This window comes from Diprion similis, chromosome 6 (genome assembly GCF_021155765.1).
Source record: "Diprion similis isolate iyDipSimi1 chromosome 6, iyDipSimi1.1, whole genome shotgun sequence".
Taxonomy (NCBI): Eukaryota; Metazoa; Arthropoda; class Insecta; order Hymenoptera; family Diprionidae; genus Diprion; species Diprion similis.
This window is the reverse complement of record NC_060110.1, coordinates 4,943,880-4,961,205: the sequence shown is the minus strand read 5'-3', so window position 1 is coordinate 4,961,205 and position 17,326 is coordinate 4,943,880. Positions and strand designations below refer to the sequence as shown.

The 17,326-nt window shown below is 35.5% G+C and overlaps 2 protein-coding genes across 5 annotated transcripts in view; one reads left to right on the top strand and one right to left on the bottom strand.

Moving 5' to 3' along the window:
• Positions 1-2,769: 2,769 nt before the first annotated feature.
• On the top strand, positions 2,770-5,288 carry LOC124406575 (thioredoxin domain-containing protein 17-like). Its single transcript, XM_046882011.1, has 3 exons — positions 2,770-3,028; positions 3,524-3,605; positions 4,000-5,288. The coding sequence occupies exons 1-3, from the start codon at positions 2,824-2,826 to the stop codon at positions 4,154-4,156; spliced, it is 444 nt and encodes a 147-aa protein (XP_046737967.1). The 5' UTR covers positions 2,770-2,823; the 3' UTR covers positions 4,157-5,288.
• Positions 4,512-17,326, bottom strand: part of LOC124406574 (SEC14-like protein 2) — a 32,642-nt gene continuing 19,827 nt past the window's right edge. For all 4 annotated transcript variants that reach the window (XM_046882006.1, XM_046882007.1, XM_046882009.1 and 1 more), the window contains 9 exons: positions 13,200-13,269; positions 10,708-10,751; positions 9,513-9,630; positions 8,559-8,768; positions 8,359-8,439; positions 6,793-6,992; positions 5,528-5,676; positions 5,033-5,184; positions 4,512-4,926 (listed from right to left, as the gene is read on the bottom strand). In XM_046882006.1, the coding sequence (XP_046737962.1) occupies positions 4,808-4,926; positions 5,033-5,184; positions 5,528-5,676; positions 6,793-6,992; positions 8,359-8,439; positions 8,559-8,768; positions 9,513-9,630; positions 10,708-10,751; positions 13,200-13,269 (1,143 nt within the window). In that variant the 3' untranslated portion in view covers positions 4,512-4,807. The remainder of the gene's footprint in view (positions 4,927-5,032; positions 5,185-5,527; positions 5,677-6,792; positions 6,993-8,358; positions 8,440-8,558; positions 8,769-9,512; positions 9,631-10,707; positions 10,752-13,199; positions 13,270-17,326) is intronic.

Below are 17,326 nucleotides of genomic sequence, written 5' to 3'. Positions count from 1 at the left end.
TCAGGCAATATTCCGACGTCATTTCGCGAGAGGAATCGATTGAGCGCAGTCTCAATACGCTGCGAGCGATAGCTGAAAAGTTACAGCCGAAAAACTCATGATTTTCATCGTTATTTCTCTGCTGCTGGTCCTACGCTCTTTTTGATGTGTTTTCTGAGTTCCTGGGGGTCGAATTACTCTAGAGATGGTCACACAAATCGATTTCTGAACGAAAAGTTCTCAGCTCCGAAAATGAGCAAAAAAGTAAGGCTGACCCCTTTGGATTTTTGGTCAAAATTTCGACGATTTTGAAAAGTGCTGCAATTAATTCTTCAAGGTGCTATTCCGACGTAATTTTGCGTGAGGAATCGATTGAGCGCAGTCCCAATACGCTGCGAGCGATAGCTGAAAAGTTACAGCCGAAAAACTCATGATTTTCATCGTCATTTCTCTGCTGCTGGTCCTACGCTTTTTTTTATGTGTTTTCTGAGTTCCTGGGGGTCGAATTACTCTAGAGATGGTCACGCAAATCGATTTCTGAACGAAAAGTTCTCGGCTCCGAAAATAAGCAAAAAAGTAAGGCTAACCCCTTTGGATTTTTGGCCAAAATTTCGACGACTTTGAAAAGTACTGCAATTAATTCTTTGAGGCGCTATTCCGACGTAACTTTGCGAGAGGAATCGATTAAGCGCAGTCCCAATACGCTGCGAGCAACGGATCAAAAGTTACAGCCAAAAACGATCGACGCATACTCTCAATTGATTTGCTGCTGGTCCTCGCTTCGTATTTTCTCTGCTGTTGGTCCTCTGCTTTTTTTGCCCCGTTTTCCGAGTTTCTGGGATGTCAATGAGTCAAGAAAGTGTCATACCATTCGATCCGCAGACAACTCATTTTCGGCCCCAAAAAAAATCATGCTAACCTCCTCAGATCCTTATAGAAAAATCCGACAATTTGATTAATGCCGCAATCAATTCTTCGACGTACCATATCCACGTAATTTTGCCAGAGGAATTAATTGCGCAGTCTCGACTCGCTCGGAACCCTAGTTTGAAAGGAATGGCTTATAAACATGAAATTTGCACCAGGTTTGTCAGAGAGATGTGGATGGGAAAATAAGAAATCACAGGTAGGAAGTGTTGCTCCAGTTTCGTCTCAGTATATTCATTTTGCCCCAATCCTAGTGAAAGTTTTTTGGTTTTACTGTGTAATACTTGAACAATATTTTCAATAATCACAAACGACATAAGAATATCCTGACAATGATCAAACATTAGATAATAAAAGCTGACTTTTATCTGAGGATGAAGGTTCAATATAATACACACCACCTCAAGCAGCATATGAAAAGTACCGTTTGAGATAGTAAATAATGAAGTTAGTGAGTACAAATTACGCTTCGCCCTGCGCACAGTTTCAATGCACCTCCGCATGATACGATATGTTAACTGTTGTATTGTTACATTTAAACCGAATCAAAATAAAAGAATGAACAACTTTCTGTGTGTTTTCCACGTATTTCCTCAAAGGTCAGTCCCTCGCTTCTTTAATTTTTTCTCTGCGTTGCTCAGCGTCCGATCCGTCAAGAGTCATAAAAATCGATTCTGAGACGAAAAGTTTCAATTAAAAAAAATGGTAGGCCAAACTCCTTGGGTCTTTGGTGAAAATCTCGACGATTTGAAAAATTCTGGGATCAACTGAAGATTTATAGTCAAAAAACGAAATACTTCCTTCTGAATCAACATTGCTGAATGCAGCCGAGAAATGAATTGCCTTGAATGAATCTTTTTAATCGGTTATTGTCATTTCATATTCATAACAATATCCTACACTACACCATCCATCTGGGTACATACATGCGATGGTAACGTTACTTTTCGTCGTCGTTACACACTGATAGTTTACCGACTTGAGTTGGGCGATGCACAGGGCACTGCTTGACGATGAATTCATTTTGTTCATTTTCGGTTACCGAAAGCCCCATTAGGCTAGCAGTCTTGATACTGCACTTTCAGCCAACGGAGGAGATATGTCTCTTACGGCCTCCCCTGCCGATTGTAGTGGCTGAGGTGCTAGTACTCGAGTCTACGGAGAGCGAAGACTGATTGTTAGGTTCAAGTCCCCGGCCAATGAGGCTCTGAACGGCAAGTCTCCAAAATTTAAGACGGGTCACGCCGTTCAGGCGCTAAGTTGCTGGTCGGTGATTTGAAATCGTGTCCGGTTACATCCGGAGAAGGTTTTCGGCAGTTTCCCTTATTCCTTGAGCGAACGCGGGTGTTTCTATTTGCGACTGCCAACCTGATTATTCCATTCCCTCACTCCACAACTTCACTACCATGATTGTAATAAATAAAGACTTCTATTATTATCATTATTATTATTATTCCTTCCTGGAATTAGGAATACTCCGTGACGTTGTGAATTCGGATCATTCGCTTCAAAGCTTCAATTGCAGTCCGCCGAAGGAGTGGCGGAGGTATACATATATCCTACCGATCCCTACTTTAGACATATCTTCGCGTTACAAAAAAAGTGGTCTGAAATGCATGAAACATACCATTCACTAGATTTCAAGCACTTCGATTTTTTACCGCTCGACAGCGCTCTGCGCCACAACGCCTATGTGAAACCAGTCTTACCACTGAATATTTTGGGGGCGTGCGAAACTAGTGGGAGTTACCCACAAGCACTGACATGTAGGATATGTACATACACACCGACAGGTCATATTATAACTTGATATCGTTCGAATGTAATTCCAGGAGGTTAACTCCGGTCGTTATCGCGATAAGACAACCAATTGCTTTTTTGTTACTGCTCAATAGATCCAAGATCTTCCGACCTCGTATGTTATCTGCTACCATAAGAACTATCACGAGATATTCATCAACGACACAAAAGTCGGCGAAAATGGTTGTTCGCCATCACGTTGAAGGTTATGAAAATTTTCAAAAATTCATGGAAGCTTTTCCCAAAGATGACATCGTTTACGTCTTATTCAGTGGTAGTAAATTACCCAATGGTAGCAGCTGGTGTCCTGACTGCGTTGAAGGTAAACCGTAAAATTTCAGTATTCTGAATTCTGCAAGTTGTCGTATACAAGAAATTTTCAAACGCACGTAATTCGAACACTGTAATTTCTACAGTAGAAGTTTTCATTGGTTTTAGAATGTATGTACTATCTGGAAATATTCTCCACCAATTGCCTGTCTAATACTTATTGTTGATAATACAAACACTTTAAATTCCTAAAGTTTTGTTTGGTTATTGCTACGCTATGAGAGTGCTGCTTAAATTTTTTTTTTCATTTTTATTAAAGCAAGCATCTACGGCTAGCCTCACAAAATATCCATGGTATAATGAAAGTACCATATTGCTCCGAGTATAAGCCGACTCCCAATTCTGAGACTGTATTTGATGATGTTTGAGGATGTTACTTTAATTGAGGATTGATGAACAACAAAAAAACTTGGCTTATATCAGGAACAATACTGTATGTTTTCTGTAATTCAAGACACTCCATTTTGAATTAATACTCTAATTTCAGCTGAACCATCGATTCAAAAAGGCTTAGAAGCAGCACCAGAATCATCTCATTTTATTTACGTCGAGGTTGGAGATAGATCCTTGTGAGTCGATTAACTCTTCCTTATTACTTTCCAACATTTGACTCTTATCCCTCTTATTGTAATCACTGATTTTTTTTTATCTATTCTTATCCTAAACATTTTCGGTCATCATCAAATTTCAATAGTCATTTCTGTAGAGAAATCACTAGCCATAAGGCTATCGCCCAAAACAAAGAATCGTTCTATTTCAAAACTTGTTAGGAAAAGTGCATTGTCCTTCCATTAGACAGATACTACCATCAATGAAATGTAGATAAGAGTTTTGAGTGATGAAAAAGCGATTGTTTCAAATTTCTATCGTAAAACCTGTTTCAGAAAATAGTACTTGCATACCATGATATTTTTCATTACTATCATGCAGTTAACTTGAATTTCTATGTATTTCTTCTTATAGTTGGAAGGATCTAAAATGTCCGTTCCGAACGGATAGTAAAACCAACTTGAAAGTTTTACCCACCTTGGCAAGATGGGGAACTCAGAAACGATTAGAGGGTGATCAGTGTTTGGATGTTGAACTTGTGGAAATGTTGGTTACGGACGAAGATGAATAGATAATTAAGTAACGTATACTCAAAAGTATATTGCACAGTGTAATACGTGATCTTGATTTGTAAGCTCATAATTTTCCTTATATATGTAAAAAACGACTTTATTTATAGATTACTTGTCAGCTCAAGGCAGTGTGGTCATAAATGATTCTTATCTACTTGAGAAAATTAGGAGGACAAATATTTCAATCTATATCAATCGCTTTTGAATAGCCTTCACGTTATGAAAATAATATTTTTATGATGCGTTCAGTAACTTGGCTGTTAGAAATGAATGTAAATAGCTGATTCTAGACCAAAATTTGAACCTGCGATATTTTACTTGCCAGCTGCCTGCCATACTGATTGAGCCATACCATTTTGAGTAACTTAATATAATCATTTATTGATAAGAGAGACCTTTTTACAGCGTAAGATTTAAAATTAATCACAGTTCACCGTAATAAGCAAAAGTATCTATAAAGGGTTCCGAAAATTAATAACAATTGTAAAATTTTTAATACTAATAAATGAGAATATATATGTATAGATACATAAAAATGAATTATTATTTACAGCGTTTTTCAATTACGTAGTCCTACACTCATGAATACATGTTGCGTTATGTGACAGCTGTATGACGTTGACTAACTTCGTCAACTTATAATACATGGTTCAATTGTTGGACAAAGTCAGTGCCTCGGTAACTGTTGGCAATGGAGGTGTAACCTGCACCATATAGTGGATTTTTTTGTTTCTCAGTATGCTGTAACTATTGTCAAATATAACGGAATCTGAAATGGCAAAAAAGAGAAACAATAAAATTTCAGTAATTTGAACATAAATATACAGAAACACAATTATGAATTTTTTCAAGCTTTCACTCAATTTGTGACTCACAAGTGGCTGGGGCTTTACAAGTAATTACTCCAATTTCGTCCATTTGATGAGCAGGAACTCGATGGATTGGAATAACTTCAGACTGTGTTCCCTCTTCATTCTTCTCTATAACTCCGAATTTTATATCGTGACTTTCGGATCTAAACTCCCATCTGAAAAACAAATATTCATAGTTATTAATTATCGTGTATGTTGCAGTTTCTGAAATGCGGTAATTCGAAAAAAAACTTCAGAACAGATTTACAGCTAGAATATTAAATTCCAGTCTGTACGACTTCAGTTTACAAATCTAAAAACAAATTGAAAACAAATCCTAAGCGTGTATTGGTTTGAAATTATCATGTCAGGTTGAAATTATATTAAATGTATTTATTATAACATAGACATAGGTATCAATTTTGATCTTACTTTTGTAAGATCCGCTAAGGATGCGATATGACGTTCTTCAGTATTATTATATACAAGTATTTCCGAGAGTATTTCATGTTTTCATACCGTAAAAAGCTTCCTTCTTCCGCTGTTATAAAGTTCAAAGTAAGTTTGTCTCCTTTTTTAATGGTTGCCGTTTCCAGATCTTCGTTGAGTTTGTCCTTTTCTGCTTTGCTACTGTACATGTTCTTAGGGATTTTACCACCTTGACAGATCTGTCAGAATTTAAACTCGTTATTAGCGTGCTATACGATATTATTATCTCACGGATCTTCTTATACTACATGAATTTTTTCTGATTCGACTAGGACTATATTTAACTTGCAAAATGGTCTATCACGTAATGTTTCAAACGAACCTAAACATAATCTGTATCTACGGCTTGGAGTGTTTTAATTGAATCGTTATTCCAAAGTAAGATATTTCCCTCGGACATACACTCAACGCTTAACGATCTTTACTTTTCATCTCCTATGGTCATAATTTCAATGAATTATTTACGTTTTCAGACCTCTTGAACCCAAAAAAACGGGTTTTAGAAAAGTTACGCAGAACAACCATTTTTATGGCTTGTCCTTAACGTTTTATGAAGAATTTATAGATTTAACATCCAATCATGTTACTCGATTATCAGGGACTTACGAAATATGTATATAGGCCTTAAAAATATTGTCTAGCTGTGGTATGCAAATATAAGGTAACCAACCAATTTTATTTAAAGAAAAAATTACTGGTGATAATCTGAAACGTATTTAGAACTACGTAATCCTTGACGGCAGAGGAAGTTATTATTCATTAAGTCACTGAAATTTTATTTTCAGATATGTGTTTTACTGTATTAAGAGTTACCTTTCTCATTTCCAAGAAGAAATTCATAAATTTCATACAGTGATAAAATAAATTCAAAGGATACAATAGAAATATAAAAAGTTTGATTATTCAAAAGACAAATAAATCGAAGTAATAACTGCGAATTGTAAGCTCTACTGTGGCATTAATACTTTAGCCATATTTAATTTAACGTGGCTTTAGGTAGCCAAACGAAACCTCATTTGGTGTTGAATTTGCGCAGAAGAAATCCTACGCAAAATTTATATGAACACTATTTTCAAGTTACCGTGTCTTCGAAATACATAATCAAAAAATTTTCAAATATTGATTGTCCATGGAGCTAAAATAATTCTTCAAAGTAACTGCTTTCCAAAATGGTTTGCGATTTCAACAAGTCAATACTTCCTCCATTTTTTATGTGAAAAATACTCATATTTTTTCGACGACTTTTCGGTATAATACATGCCCAGTTGTGAAAAAAAGTAATAAAAAGGATTTGCCTTGGTAGTCAGTCTTGGATTACCATCCGGGTCAGTCAGAGTTCCCCCAAAGTGTTTGGGCAATTGATCGGCTGGAATGGTGCGCAGCAACGCAGGTTTCCATTTTGCCGGATCGGCTTTGTGAATTTGTATTTTTGACAGCGTGTACTCGTTAAGAAAATTCTTAACTATGGAAAAAGCGAGAGCAAAAACCTTCGGCGCTGTAACAATCGGTATAAAATTACAGTCTGAGTCACGATCATAATATTAAAAAAAATTTGGTTTTGCAAGCAATGGTATACGTTATTGGTGTGTATCGGGTTATTTCGTGGAAATGTCTTATGGGTAACTTAACACAGCGTAAATCTGCATTCACATAATTTAAGGGGACTCGTAAGTAAAATTCTAGCGCTACGATACACATATGCTACAAACCGCTGTTTTTTTTTGCACATGACACGTCAAAAAATAAGTCCAGCAACATCTTAGGTATTTTCGAAATAGCTATTTTTGAACGAAGAATAATGTTACAAAATCCATGCGTGAAGCTGCTCGAATGAATTTCTATTGACTTTTCCGTCTCACTCCTGCTATTTCCGCTACTTCTAGATCTATATCTCATGACAATAGAAGTCACATTCACTACGTAGAAAAAAAAATCAGCGGCTTCGTAATATACAGGGTATCCCAGCTCCAAGTGACCAAACTGATAGGTGTTATAGAGAAAGTTGAACTGAGTAAATTAACCCAGACAACATGTGGGCTCCAAAGTCACGTTTACGAGATACGAGCGGTTAAAAAAAGACCCTCCAAGCGCCGGAATGTAGGCAACCGAGCACACTGAGCGCCGGAATTTAGGCAACCGAGAAGACAGCAAGCAGCGGCTAGCGATCTCGTTGATGCACGCTTGACTACTGCTGCGAAACATAACGCTTTTAAATTCACGATTTTCAAACGAAAACATTCTTGACATTGAATTTTTGCCAAACCCAACAACGAGGACGTGCGATGGAAATAGCCTTATCATTTATCCGCGTTGATCTGTGTACTCGGTTATCTATATGCCGCCAGTTAGTGTGCTCGGTTGCCTAAATGTCGGTGCTTGGCGGAACTTTTTTAACCGATCGTATCTTGCGAACGTGACTTCGGAGACCACATGTTCTTTGAGTTAATTTACTCAGTTTGACCTCCTCTACAACCTCTATCAGTTTGGTCACTTGGAGGTGGGACACCCTGTATATGAATCGTAAGACTAAAATTTGACTTGCAGGATCTCCTTCAAGTACAAATGTATTTTCAGTTGCCTAAGGGTAGGCGGACACCCACTATAGTAAATTGTCCATATGATATTTCCAAGAGAATCCCATAAACCAATTTCGAGATTGAAAACCAAATGTTGTATGTTTTTTCAATTCGGAATGTTTACATCTGATTCTTTACTAATCAACATTGCGGGCTATAACTAATAACGTTTAACTCTTAAACAATGTTTCCGAACCGAGAACTGGCCCGTAAAAATTGAAATAATGAAAATAAAACTGAAATTGAAAATAGAAGTTTGTGTAGCTGCATAAATAATTTACGTACCATTTATGATGTAACACATCTTCAGAATTTCTGGGTAGTTTGCTTCGTACATTTGGATTAACGCAATGACGAGTTCTCCGGCTGAAAACATCAATATTCACACATTTTAATTATGCTGCAGAATTCAGATGCTGAATATATTCGATTCTTTCAATACTGCATCATTTATGGAAGTGTGGAAGCTGCTAAATAAGACAAACCTGGTCTCCATGCGTATTGCCTCAAATTGAAGTCTTCCATGTCAAAAATCACGGTTACTTGATTGGCAATTTGACCATGCTTTTTGCTTTGTTCTTGAGCGATTTTTAGGTATAGCTCTAAATACTTTATCGTTACTTTCATCATGTCGTTCTTTGATATGACGTGTAAAATTCCGTACATATCCAGCCCAGCGAAAGGTGTTATCACAACTGTAAATCAGGCTCTTATTACGTAATTATTTATATAGTCACATGAGAAATTTATACAAACAAAGGCCCAAAAGAAGGTCAACGGAATTTTGCCCTAAAACCTTCATCAATCGGTTGTCAATTTTTCCCCTCATTCGGCCTATAAAATGATCATTTGGATTGCCTTACCAAATTTTTCCATGAACCGTTCGAACAGTTAAATTATTATCTTCTGTTTCCAGAAACAAAACCATAAACTCATTTTATACATACATACATACATACATACATACCTATATACAATATACATACATACATACATACCTATATACAATATACATACATACTAACATTTCAGTACAGAATAAAATATTTTCTCCTTTTCTTGATCTAGACAAAGAGAAAAAAAAACTCAAATCAATCTTAGGCAATCTTGTTTAGTTCTTTTCATAAAAAGACGTTAAAATGAGTTTCACAAAGACTTTTGATAATTAAATATCTTTTTGAGTGATTAACACTATTTGAAATTCTTCCCCTTTGCGAATTAAAAAATTGATTTATTAAGTACTTTCATAACTTTGTAAAATTGTAATTGACAAGTAGATAGTAAAAAATAGTTTACTCAAATCTCTGTTCAGACATTGAGAATCCGGTCAGAAATTCGAGAAACAGCTGACAATGAGCTCCAGAGAAAAACCCACCTTTTATGCTCGTTATAGAATTTACAGATAGAGAAACTATAGTTTTGAGTTATTTGTTACTTACCCGGCGCGCCATCTTTGTCGAACCCGCTCAATCCCCGGGGTAAATAATCGTCAAATATTGGAGGTTCCACCCATTCGTGTATTTTATCCACCTGCCATATTTTTCTCCACTCCAGTGACTGAAAATCAGTTAAAATGATAAAAATTCAGTTATTTTTTTTACAAGATAATAACATGCGGCATGTACATACAATTTATATACTTGTCACATGTAACAAGAAATCGAAGTATGATATTTTGCTACGGCAATATTTAACCATCGTAAATCACAGGAAAATTTATGTCGACTAACTAATGCATCCTTTAAAAAACAAATTTAAGCTTAGATGATCAATCCTAAATTAAATTTTCACCGCGTTTCTTTGCAAAGCAAACAGCGAATTTGAGGAATCTCTGTTTTTTACTCTGCACCAAAGGTAGACACAAAAATTATTTCGAAACACACATAATCTTAAACTGAGCAGGTTAGATTACTTTCCGACTCCAGTTTCTGGAAAATTCTAAAAACACAGTTTCAAGTTACCCGTATTTAGAGCTTCCACCACTGGCTAGATACAATTTTTGTCATACTCATAGTAATTCTTAGGTAGTCTGCTCATATTCCGAGAGCAGGCATTGGCCTTTTTTTTCCCAAAAAACTCGTTTAGCCCAATCATTTCGCCGAGTGTTTAACGCTTATTTTTATGACCATAAGGTTAAATCGATTGTGTAAAAGTTTGAAAAGGAAAAAAACCGTTTGAAAAATCTGTACCAATATTACTTGTGGCACTGATAATAACGGTGGATAGAGACGAATCTGAAAAATACACATCGAATGGCTCTCCCTTAATAAATTCTACTCACAATTTCATACGCATCATATTCGAATGAATCTGAATTGCCAAAAACATCATCGCATGTGCTTGATATAAAATTGAAATCCACGATCAACCAATGAAACTAATATTCGCGTAAGATAGTGTTAATATGAGGAAACTGTCTAATTATGGGATACTTCCGTCAACTTTCGTGTCCACTTATTGAACTAATGATCTTGAAATTCTTTTGCTTCACGGATGACCAGTGAGAAATTGGTCTACTAAAGATTGATAATATTTTGAAAAGTATGATCATTTGTGATGTTATATTTGTCATGTAATCGAGATTTCGTATGAAGAAGTCTGAAACGAAGTATAGAGATACATTCTTAAACTTACGTCTCGGAGCATCTTTTCAGCAGCGGTAGCGTCCCATTTTCGTGCTGAAACATAAAGGCTATACTGTATACCTATAATATCACGGAAGTCTTTAATGCACACGTATCAACCGGACCGCGGAATTCCAAACGATTTTATGTATTAAGTGAAATGCGGTAAACCGCTTATATTAAACTGTACGATAAAATTCACAGAGAAAAACAAACCCCACTGGTTTATTTCCTAGATAAAATGTGAGACCTTTTAACTACCAAGAAAGTGCAATCGTAAGTAATAAATATTAAAGTCTTTGTTAATATTTCTCGGTAAAATTAGAAATTTGTATATAATTTCTAACCAGGAAGAACTGTCGGTACATGCTAATTGTATACCTATGTATTGTTAATTGTAATTTAATAACTATGTAATTAATTTAATTATCAATTTGGCGTGGTAAAATTGCTTCCTTACAGAAATTTACGGCTTGAGATGACGCAATTATAAAAAAAAACGATACTGCCGAGGATTTGTGATTAGTTTATCGGTTGTAGGCTTTGTCATTTCAAGCCAGAGGAGGTTCAATTACATTCAGAATATGAATGTATGTAATATCTGCACCAGAGTGGGCACGACTTTCGCTAACCTAATGAAGCTCACAGATTTTTTTGTGAAACCAAAAAAAAAAACTGCAAAAAATTTGATGAATAAACCTTTAAAAAAAACCAGTGAATTTTTTTCATGCATGTTTCGTGAAGGAAGTAAAACATGAATAGACTTTCTAAACTGAATACACAGGCACATTTCATTTAATTTCATTCATTAGGCACATTTTTATTCAATAAGTATACATATATGTATACTGTATATATATGAAGATTATTCAAAATACACAAAACCTTAAACATGCCGAAATACATTACGAAGAAAAATTAATATGCACTTCGTAGAATAATCAATTTTGATTTACTTTTCCCGATGTTCACCGATAGGCATTAGCAGGTACACGCGAGTAAAGTCGACCCCCCCCCCCCCCCGCAAGTTTAACGGGTCTGAAGGTTGCAGCATTAGCATGTAACACACGCCAAATCCCTGCTCAAACGAATCATAGACTCTCATAGAAGTCTAACCTTTTTTCTATGAGAATGTATGATTTGATGAAATCTTACGAGAGACGCACAGTTTTCTGATACGAGAGTTTATGAGGAAGTATATGTGTAGTATAATTCAACAACTTTATAAGAAAATTCTTACAATATACCCATCAAGACGGATGAGGGTCAAACTTCAATGCGATTTGAATTTTTAAATTAAAATTCGATACGATTAAGTAATAAAAATAATCATATACATGCTTTATCAGTACATTCTGATACGTTTTTTGAATCAGAAATTTGATGAAAATTCTAAAATAATGAATTTATAAGATTGAATAGGTTTACCCATTTTCGGTCACGTATTAAAGTTTACGAATTTCAATGAGTATTCTATATCATGGATTCCGCTCAGCAGTTACCCATGTGATTCATGTTTATTGATACAAATAATCTCTACCATTTTCGATCTGTTATGATAACGAAACGATTATTAAACGAGTAAATATTAAATTGTAACGCGGTGATCTAGACTTCTAGACAAACGAACTCTTCCCCATGATTGTATTAAGGAAAATTTCAAAGTTCCGTATGAATAAGTTACACAAGCTACTGTAAGGGTTTTATTCCCGACTCAACTGTAATGGACACTTTATTTGCCTGAAAAGCGGGACAGAAGTAACACGTGATTCCATTTTATAGTTTTTCTCCGGCTAATCGGGTGATCACGTTTCAAGTCAATAAAGTGGCTACAGTTAAGTCGGGAATACAATCTTATATGCAACACGGGAATAAAACCGCTTATTCCCTCGGGTGATTATCTCGACCCTAATCTTCGACTTTATTGCCTTGTTAGATAATGTACCGTTTCGGCATTAAAATTTTTGAAAATCTAAGAAAAGGTAGTGCTCCCGTCGCACTTTTTTGCTCTTTTATTATTTTCGCATTACCCTATTAATTACTTGTTAAGTTACCGAAAGTTTTATTATTGGAGCGTTACTGTAACACTGCATGTTGGGAAAAAAATCGTTACTTTGCACCTTCAGGATTTTCTGATATTCAGTAAATAATTATAAAATTGCAAAGCAATAATTTTTTCCCTCATGTTTCATTACGTTAACGTTACTAACTTCAGCCTGGTTTAATTTCAAATGTCGATATCTCTGGATAAAAGACAAAGAAGGAGGCAAAGGATGGTCGAATATTTTAATTAGTTTAATGAGGTAAAAGACATATGAATAAATATTAAATTCTTCACTATTAGTATTGCCAAATAATAATTAATTAGTGTAAGGACGTAGCAACTAATAATTTATATGTTTTCCGGAAGAATTTTCTGTATAGTTACAGGGAAGAGCGATAAAATGAACTTGTAAAGATCAGTAGATTCAGAATATTTTTCAAGAGTCTGTGTGAACATACCTCTGAGCCATCGTAGTAGAAAATGGTCGTCATGATGCGGTTGCAGGACATCGCGAACGTTTCGTCTGAACTGTAAAATTGAAACGAAAAATCAAAAAATTAGAAAAAGATCCTAGATAGAATTGAATATTCCAAATCCTTTAAAAAAAAAAAACTGCAACTAGAGATTTGTTACAGATTTCTTGATTTTAATTGTATGTGGAACAACCGGTACATTTTTCACAATAAATAATCTGAATATAATAGAAAAATATTGTCAATAATTCTCTGCAAGCAATCCCTGCTGCGAATAGATCAGAGATCTGAATGTATCGATCCTTTTCCTGTAAATCCAATTAGATTCTTATGTAACCTTGATCTCTTCGACAAAAATTTTCGAAAAGAGAGTTTAATATTTTATTTTATTTGTGAACTATTATTATTACTATAAAAATTAAAGATAGTTCGTCTTTCTGTACGACTAATATCTGGAGATATTTCTATAGTCCTGGCACTTATTTGTCTACTGTTTCTCCGAAGTCTTCGCGCTTAGACTCTCGCAACCCTTTCTCATCGATTCGAAACAGTTACTGGTACAATTTTGTTGTTTGAAATACTTTCAAACGCTTGTTTTTCTTTTCCCTTCGAACTTTCTCCTCAAGATGACTCTTCCTCTTATCTATCACTTCTTTTTCTATATCAAGGACCTGCATACTTTTTGCTCCGATATACTTTTACTCAGACTTTTTCCCTTTCATTTAATGCATATGTGTCTATACAGCACTGCACTTTTACAAATTGTTTTTTTGCAAACTACTGTAGTACGAATATGCTCCACTTTCACTCTATTTTAAATCACCGACTAATCATGTTAACTGTAATGCCTTATCAAATAGCCTTTATCGCTTAGATGTATTAACACTACCGTGTACTTGTGGAGTTGACTCCGATGTATTCAAATCGTGTTTTCTTTAAGTGTCGAGACATCTAATTGTTCAGTAGAAATTTCTAACACCTGTGTTTCTTCAAACTACACTTTGCAAAAACAAGCTCATTCGACTCTCTCCTGCAGTGGCATACCTTTCCGCTACTGATCTTTACAATGTAATTCATTTCTCGGTGCTGAGAAAGCAGAGAAATACCAGAATTACTTGCGATAATATCCCTCGCAAAACATGTCTGACAATGAAACGTAAGCTTGAGTTAGTCTCGCGACCAAAAGAAGTTAAATTGCAGTTCTTCGTAAATCGTACCCTGCAGCATTTCTGGGTACTGAAGAAACTGTAAATAATTGTGGTGCGCCTGGCACTGCAATAAAGGACGCAGTTCAAAGAAGATATTGCGAAATGTCAAAAACAAACAAACAAACATTCTTTTGCTCTCAACTCGTAAACGATGTACCAAAATGAAATGGTAAAACTTAGCAAATTAGCGCCAGACTGCGCATGCGCGAGTTTTGTCATCTTTTTATGCAGTTATGGCCACCAATCAAGCATCAGCTTTTTAATACTGCTTATGGAAGTTTCAGAAAAGCTTGGCAAGCTTTTATTACGTGATTGATGACTGATGAATACTACGAGTTTTACAGCAATATAATTTCAATTCACCACTTGACACTGGAGAGTTTAACACCTCGTGTCTTGTTTCGGGGAAGTTGGCTCCCCTATCTTGCAGACAAAATATCACTTCAGTGCGGAATCACTGACCAAAAAAGTGGAATTATTTTGCGCACGCGTAGTCGATTAAGTTTCACCACCGTCTTGCAACTCAAGCAGAATTTCGATAGGAGGCAGTGACGCCAGTGACTCCACTGTTGAAGAAAAATCCAGATGGCGCTGCGATCGAGGGATATATAAACATAACCTAAATCGTGCGTGTAATCGACGTACTGCGTGTTAGTTTTTTTTACATTTTCAATAATGTATGTATCCCTGGCTCCCAGCGACGCTAACGTCTTGTCACGTTAAGAGGCCCACGTCGAAACCCACAGTTGCAGAACCTGTGTGAAGACCGTGAGTTTCACTGACGCCTCTGGGTGCATTTTTTGTGTTAAATATCGAAGTAGCAAAAAAACATGAGAAATTAATTCCTACAACAAAAAAGTCTGTACCTTTACCTGCCGTATAAGAAGCTGTAGTTATTGAATAAATAGCGGCGAATGGAAGTCAGGATCATTTTTTTAAGTATTTTAAAAAACAATGACGTAGCGGGTTTAGTGGCTTGGTCGTTTGAATAGTAGATTTTTTTCACATGAACTCGAAATTGTAATCAATATCCGTATTTTGATTGACACAACTTGTTTCCTATAATATTATATAATACACTTCTGTAGATGTTTGTTTCTCGAAACCACGTCGATTTCGATTCTCCGCAATCCGATAAAGTGAATCTGCAATGTTGTTGAAAATAAAATACATCCCTTTTCTACATAATATCAAACTCAACGTTTCTCTATGACTTCAAAACTGATGAACGGATTTTGATTTTTTTTTTCGGTGTTAGCTGCATCTTTTGGCAAGGTTATAAGCTATACATATATAATATCACACACTTATGCGAATACCGAGTAAAATCTTACAGATAGAGACAAGTTATGTGCAAGAGTTTTCAAGGTCTCGATGAGTTCTACGTAAAAGTTCCCAAGAACATATGGCTATATCGAATAGTTTTGTCTCAAGAAGCATTCTAATATATTCGTAGGCGGAGACGCAACGGACTTCTAGTTTGACGATAATTGAAAGATCTTGGAAATAAACAATGTATAAGGGAAACGCACACTGGAATTTCAGTTGATTTATTTAAAAAATACAAAGTAAAATAGTATAATAAGTGTCCGGTAAGGCAATTAATTGCCTATAACAGATCACTTTTGAGGATAACCGCAATTATTGATAAACACGATTGACAAGATAACAGAAGCGTATATTAACTATTTTTGTGTCAAATTCAGCTGATCGATTCTCATTATGCCGATTTTATATTCAAATTAAGTTTCTGATTGAATAAGACAATTTATAAATTAAGTTCAAATTAATGATTGAACTACAGCAACTTATACAGATACGATTGGAAATGTCGGTCAATGAACTGATTCATTAATTTGCGGACAAATAAACGTCATGCGAAACGAATTGAAAACTTTCGAGAACTATTCTAGTAAAACAAATGAACCATACACTCACTTCACGTGCTAGAAAGCATTTTCGGCCGAGAAAGTATAACTTCTTGAGAAAATTCTCTTATAAGAGATCACATCTACCTAAGCAGGTTCAAAATTTTTTTTTTTTAGCACTTTACGAAAGTTTCACGTCTTGAGAATGTTCCCTGCAAATTTCACATTGATATTCACAAAGTTGACATAGTTCTGCCATTTTGGATGAAACGTGCTCGATGATTTGAGCGCTCGAATGCTCGAGATCGCAAGAAAAATCACTTGCACTTTACTTTTTATCTCCACAACAACCGCAGAACCACACTTGAAACTTTAAACGTGTTTTTCCGAGACACTGGTTTCGAAGCGATATCTCGAGAACCGCACGATAGATCTTTTTCAAATTTACTGAAAATACGCGGAAACATACTCAACGACATGACAATCTTACTTTTTCAAAATCGACCTTCATTTTTTCAGAATTTCGCAAGAACAGTCAAATTTTATATGAACTTTCAGTACTGAAATTTCAATCGCTCACCATTCAAAGAAAAAGTAGAAAATAAAAAAATGGTGACCGCCAACGACTCGTGAAATATAATGACTTGAATATCTCGTTTCGTTTTTTGTTTCATACGAATCGTTTCAACGGCAAAGTGTCCACCGCTAAACATACGACAAAAAAATACGTTCTTCTTCCCGCGGCCGATTTGTTTTTTGAAATTTTTGAATCATTTTTTTATACGCTCGAAATATGAGAAAAAAAAATTGTTGCTAGTCATAAACTGCAACGTATCTCTAAAGTAACGCTTCTTGCACTCCTCGCACGTTATTTGATGAAACCCATCTTAATCCATCAAGTTTCTATCAGAACAAAATTGCAATTATAGATTCTTATGTCTTGCATTTTTCAATGTGAAAATTATCAACTTTAGCCCAAGTTGGTTGACTGCGAGAAAAAAAAGTAGCAATCATAAATTTCTCATAATCGTAATTA

Bases quoted from the DNA above. Each gene is read 5' to 3' on its own strand.
- LOC124406575 (XM_046882011.1), top strand. From the start codon at position 2,824: ATGTTATCTGCTACCATAAGAACTATCACGAGATATTCATCAACGACA. The intron at 3,029-3,523 runs GTAAACCGTAAA...CTCTAATTTCAG, and splicing joins GTGTCCTGACTGCGTTGAAG to CTGAACCATCGATTCAAAAA. The intron at 3,606-3,999 runs GTGAGTCGATTA...TTCTTCTTATAG, and splicing joins GAGGTTGGAGATAGATCCTT to TTGGAAGGATCTAAAATGTC.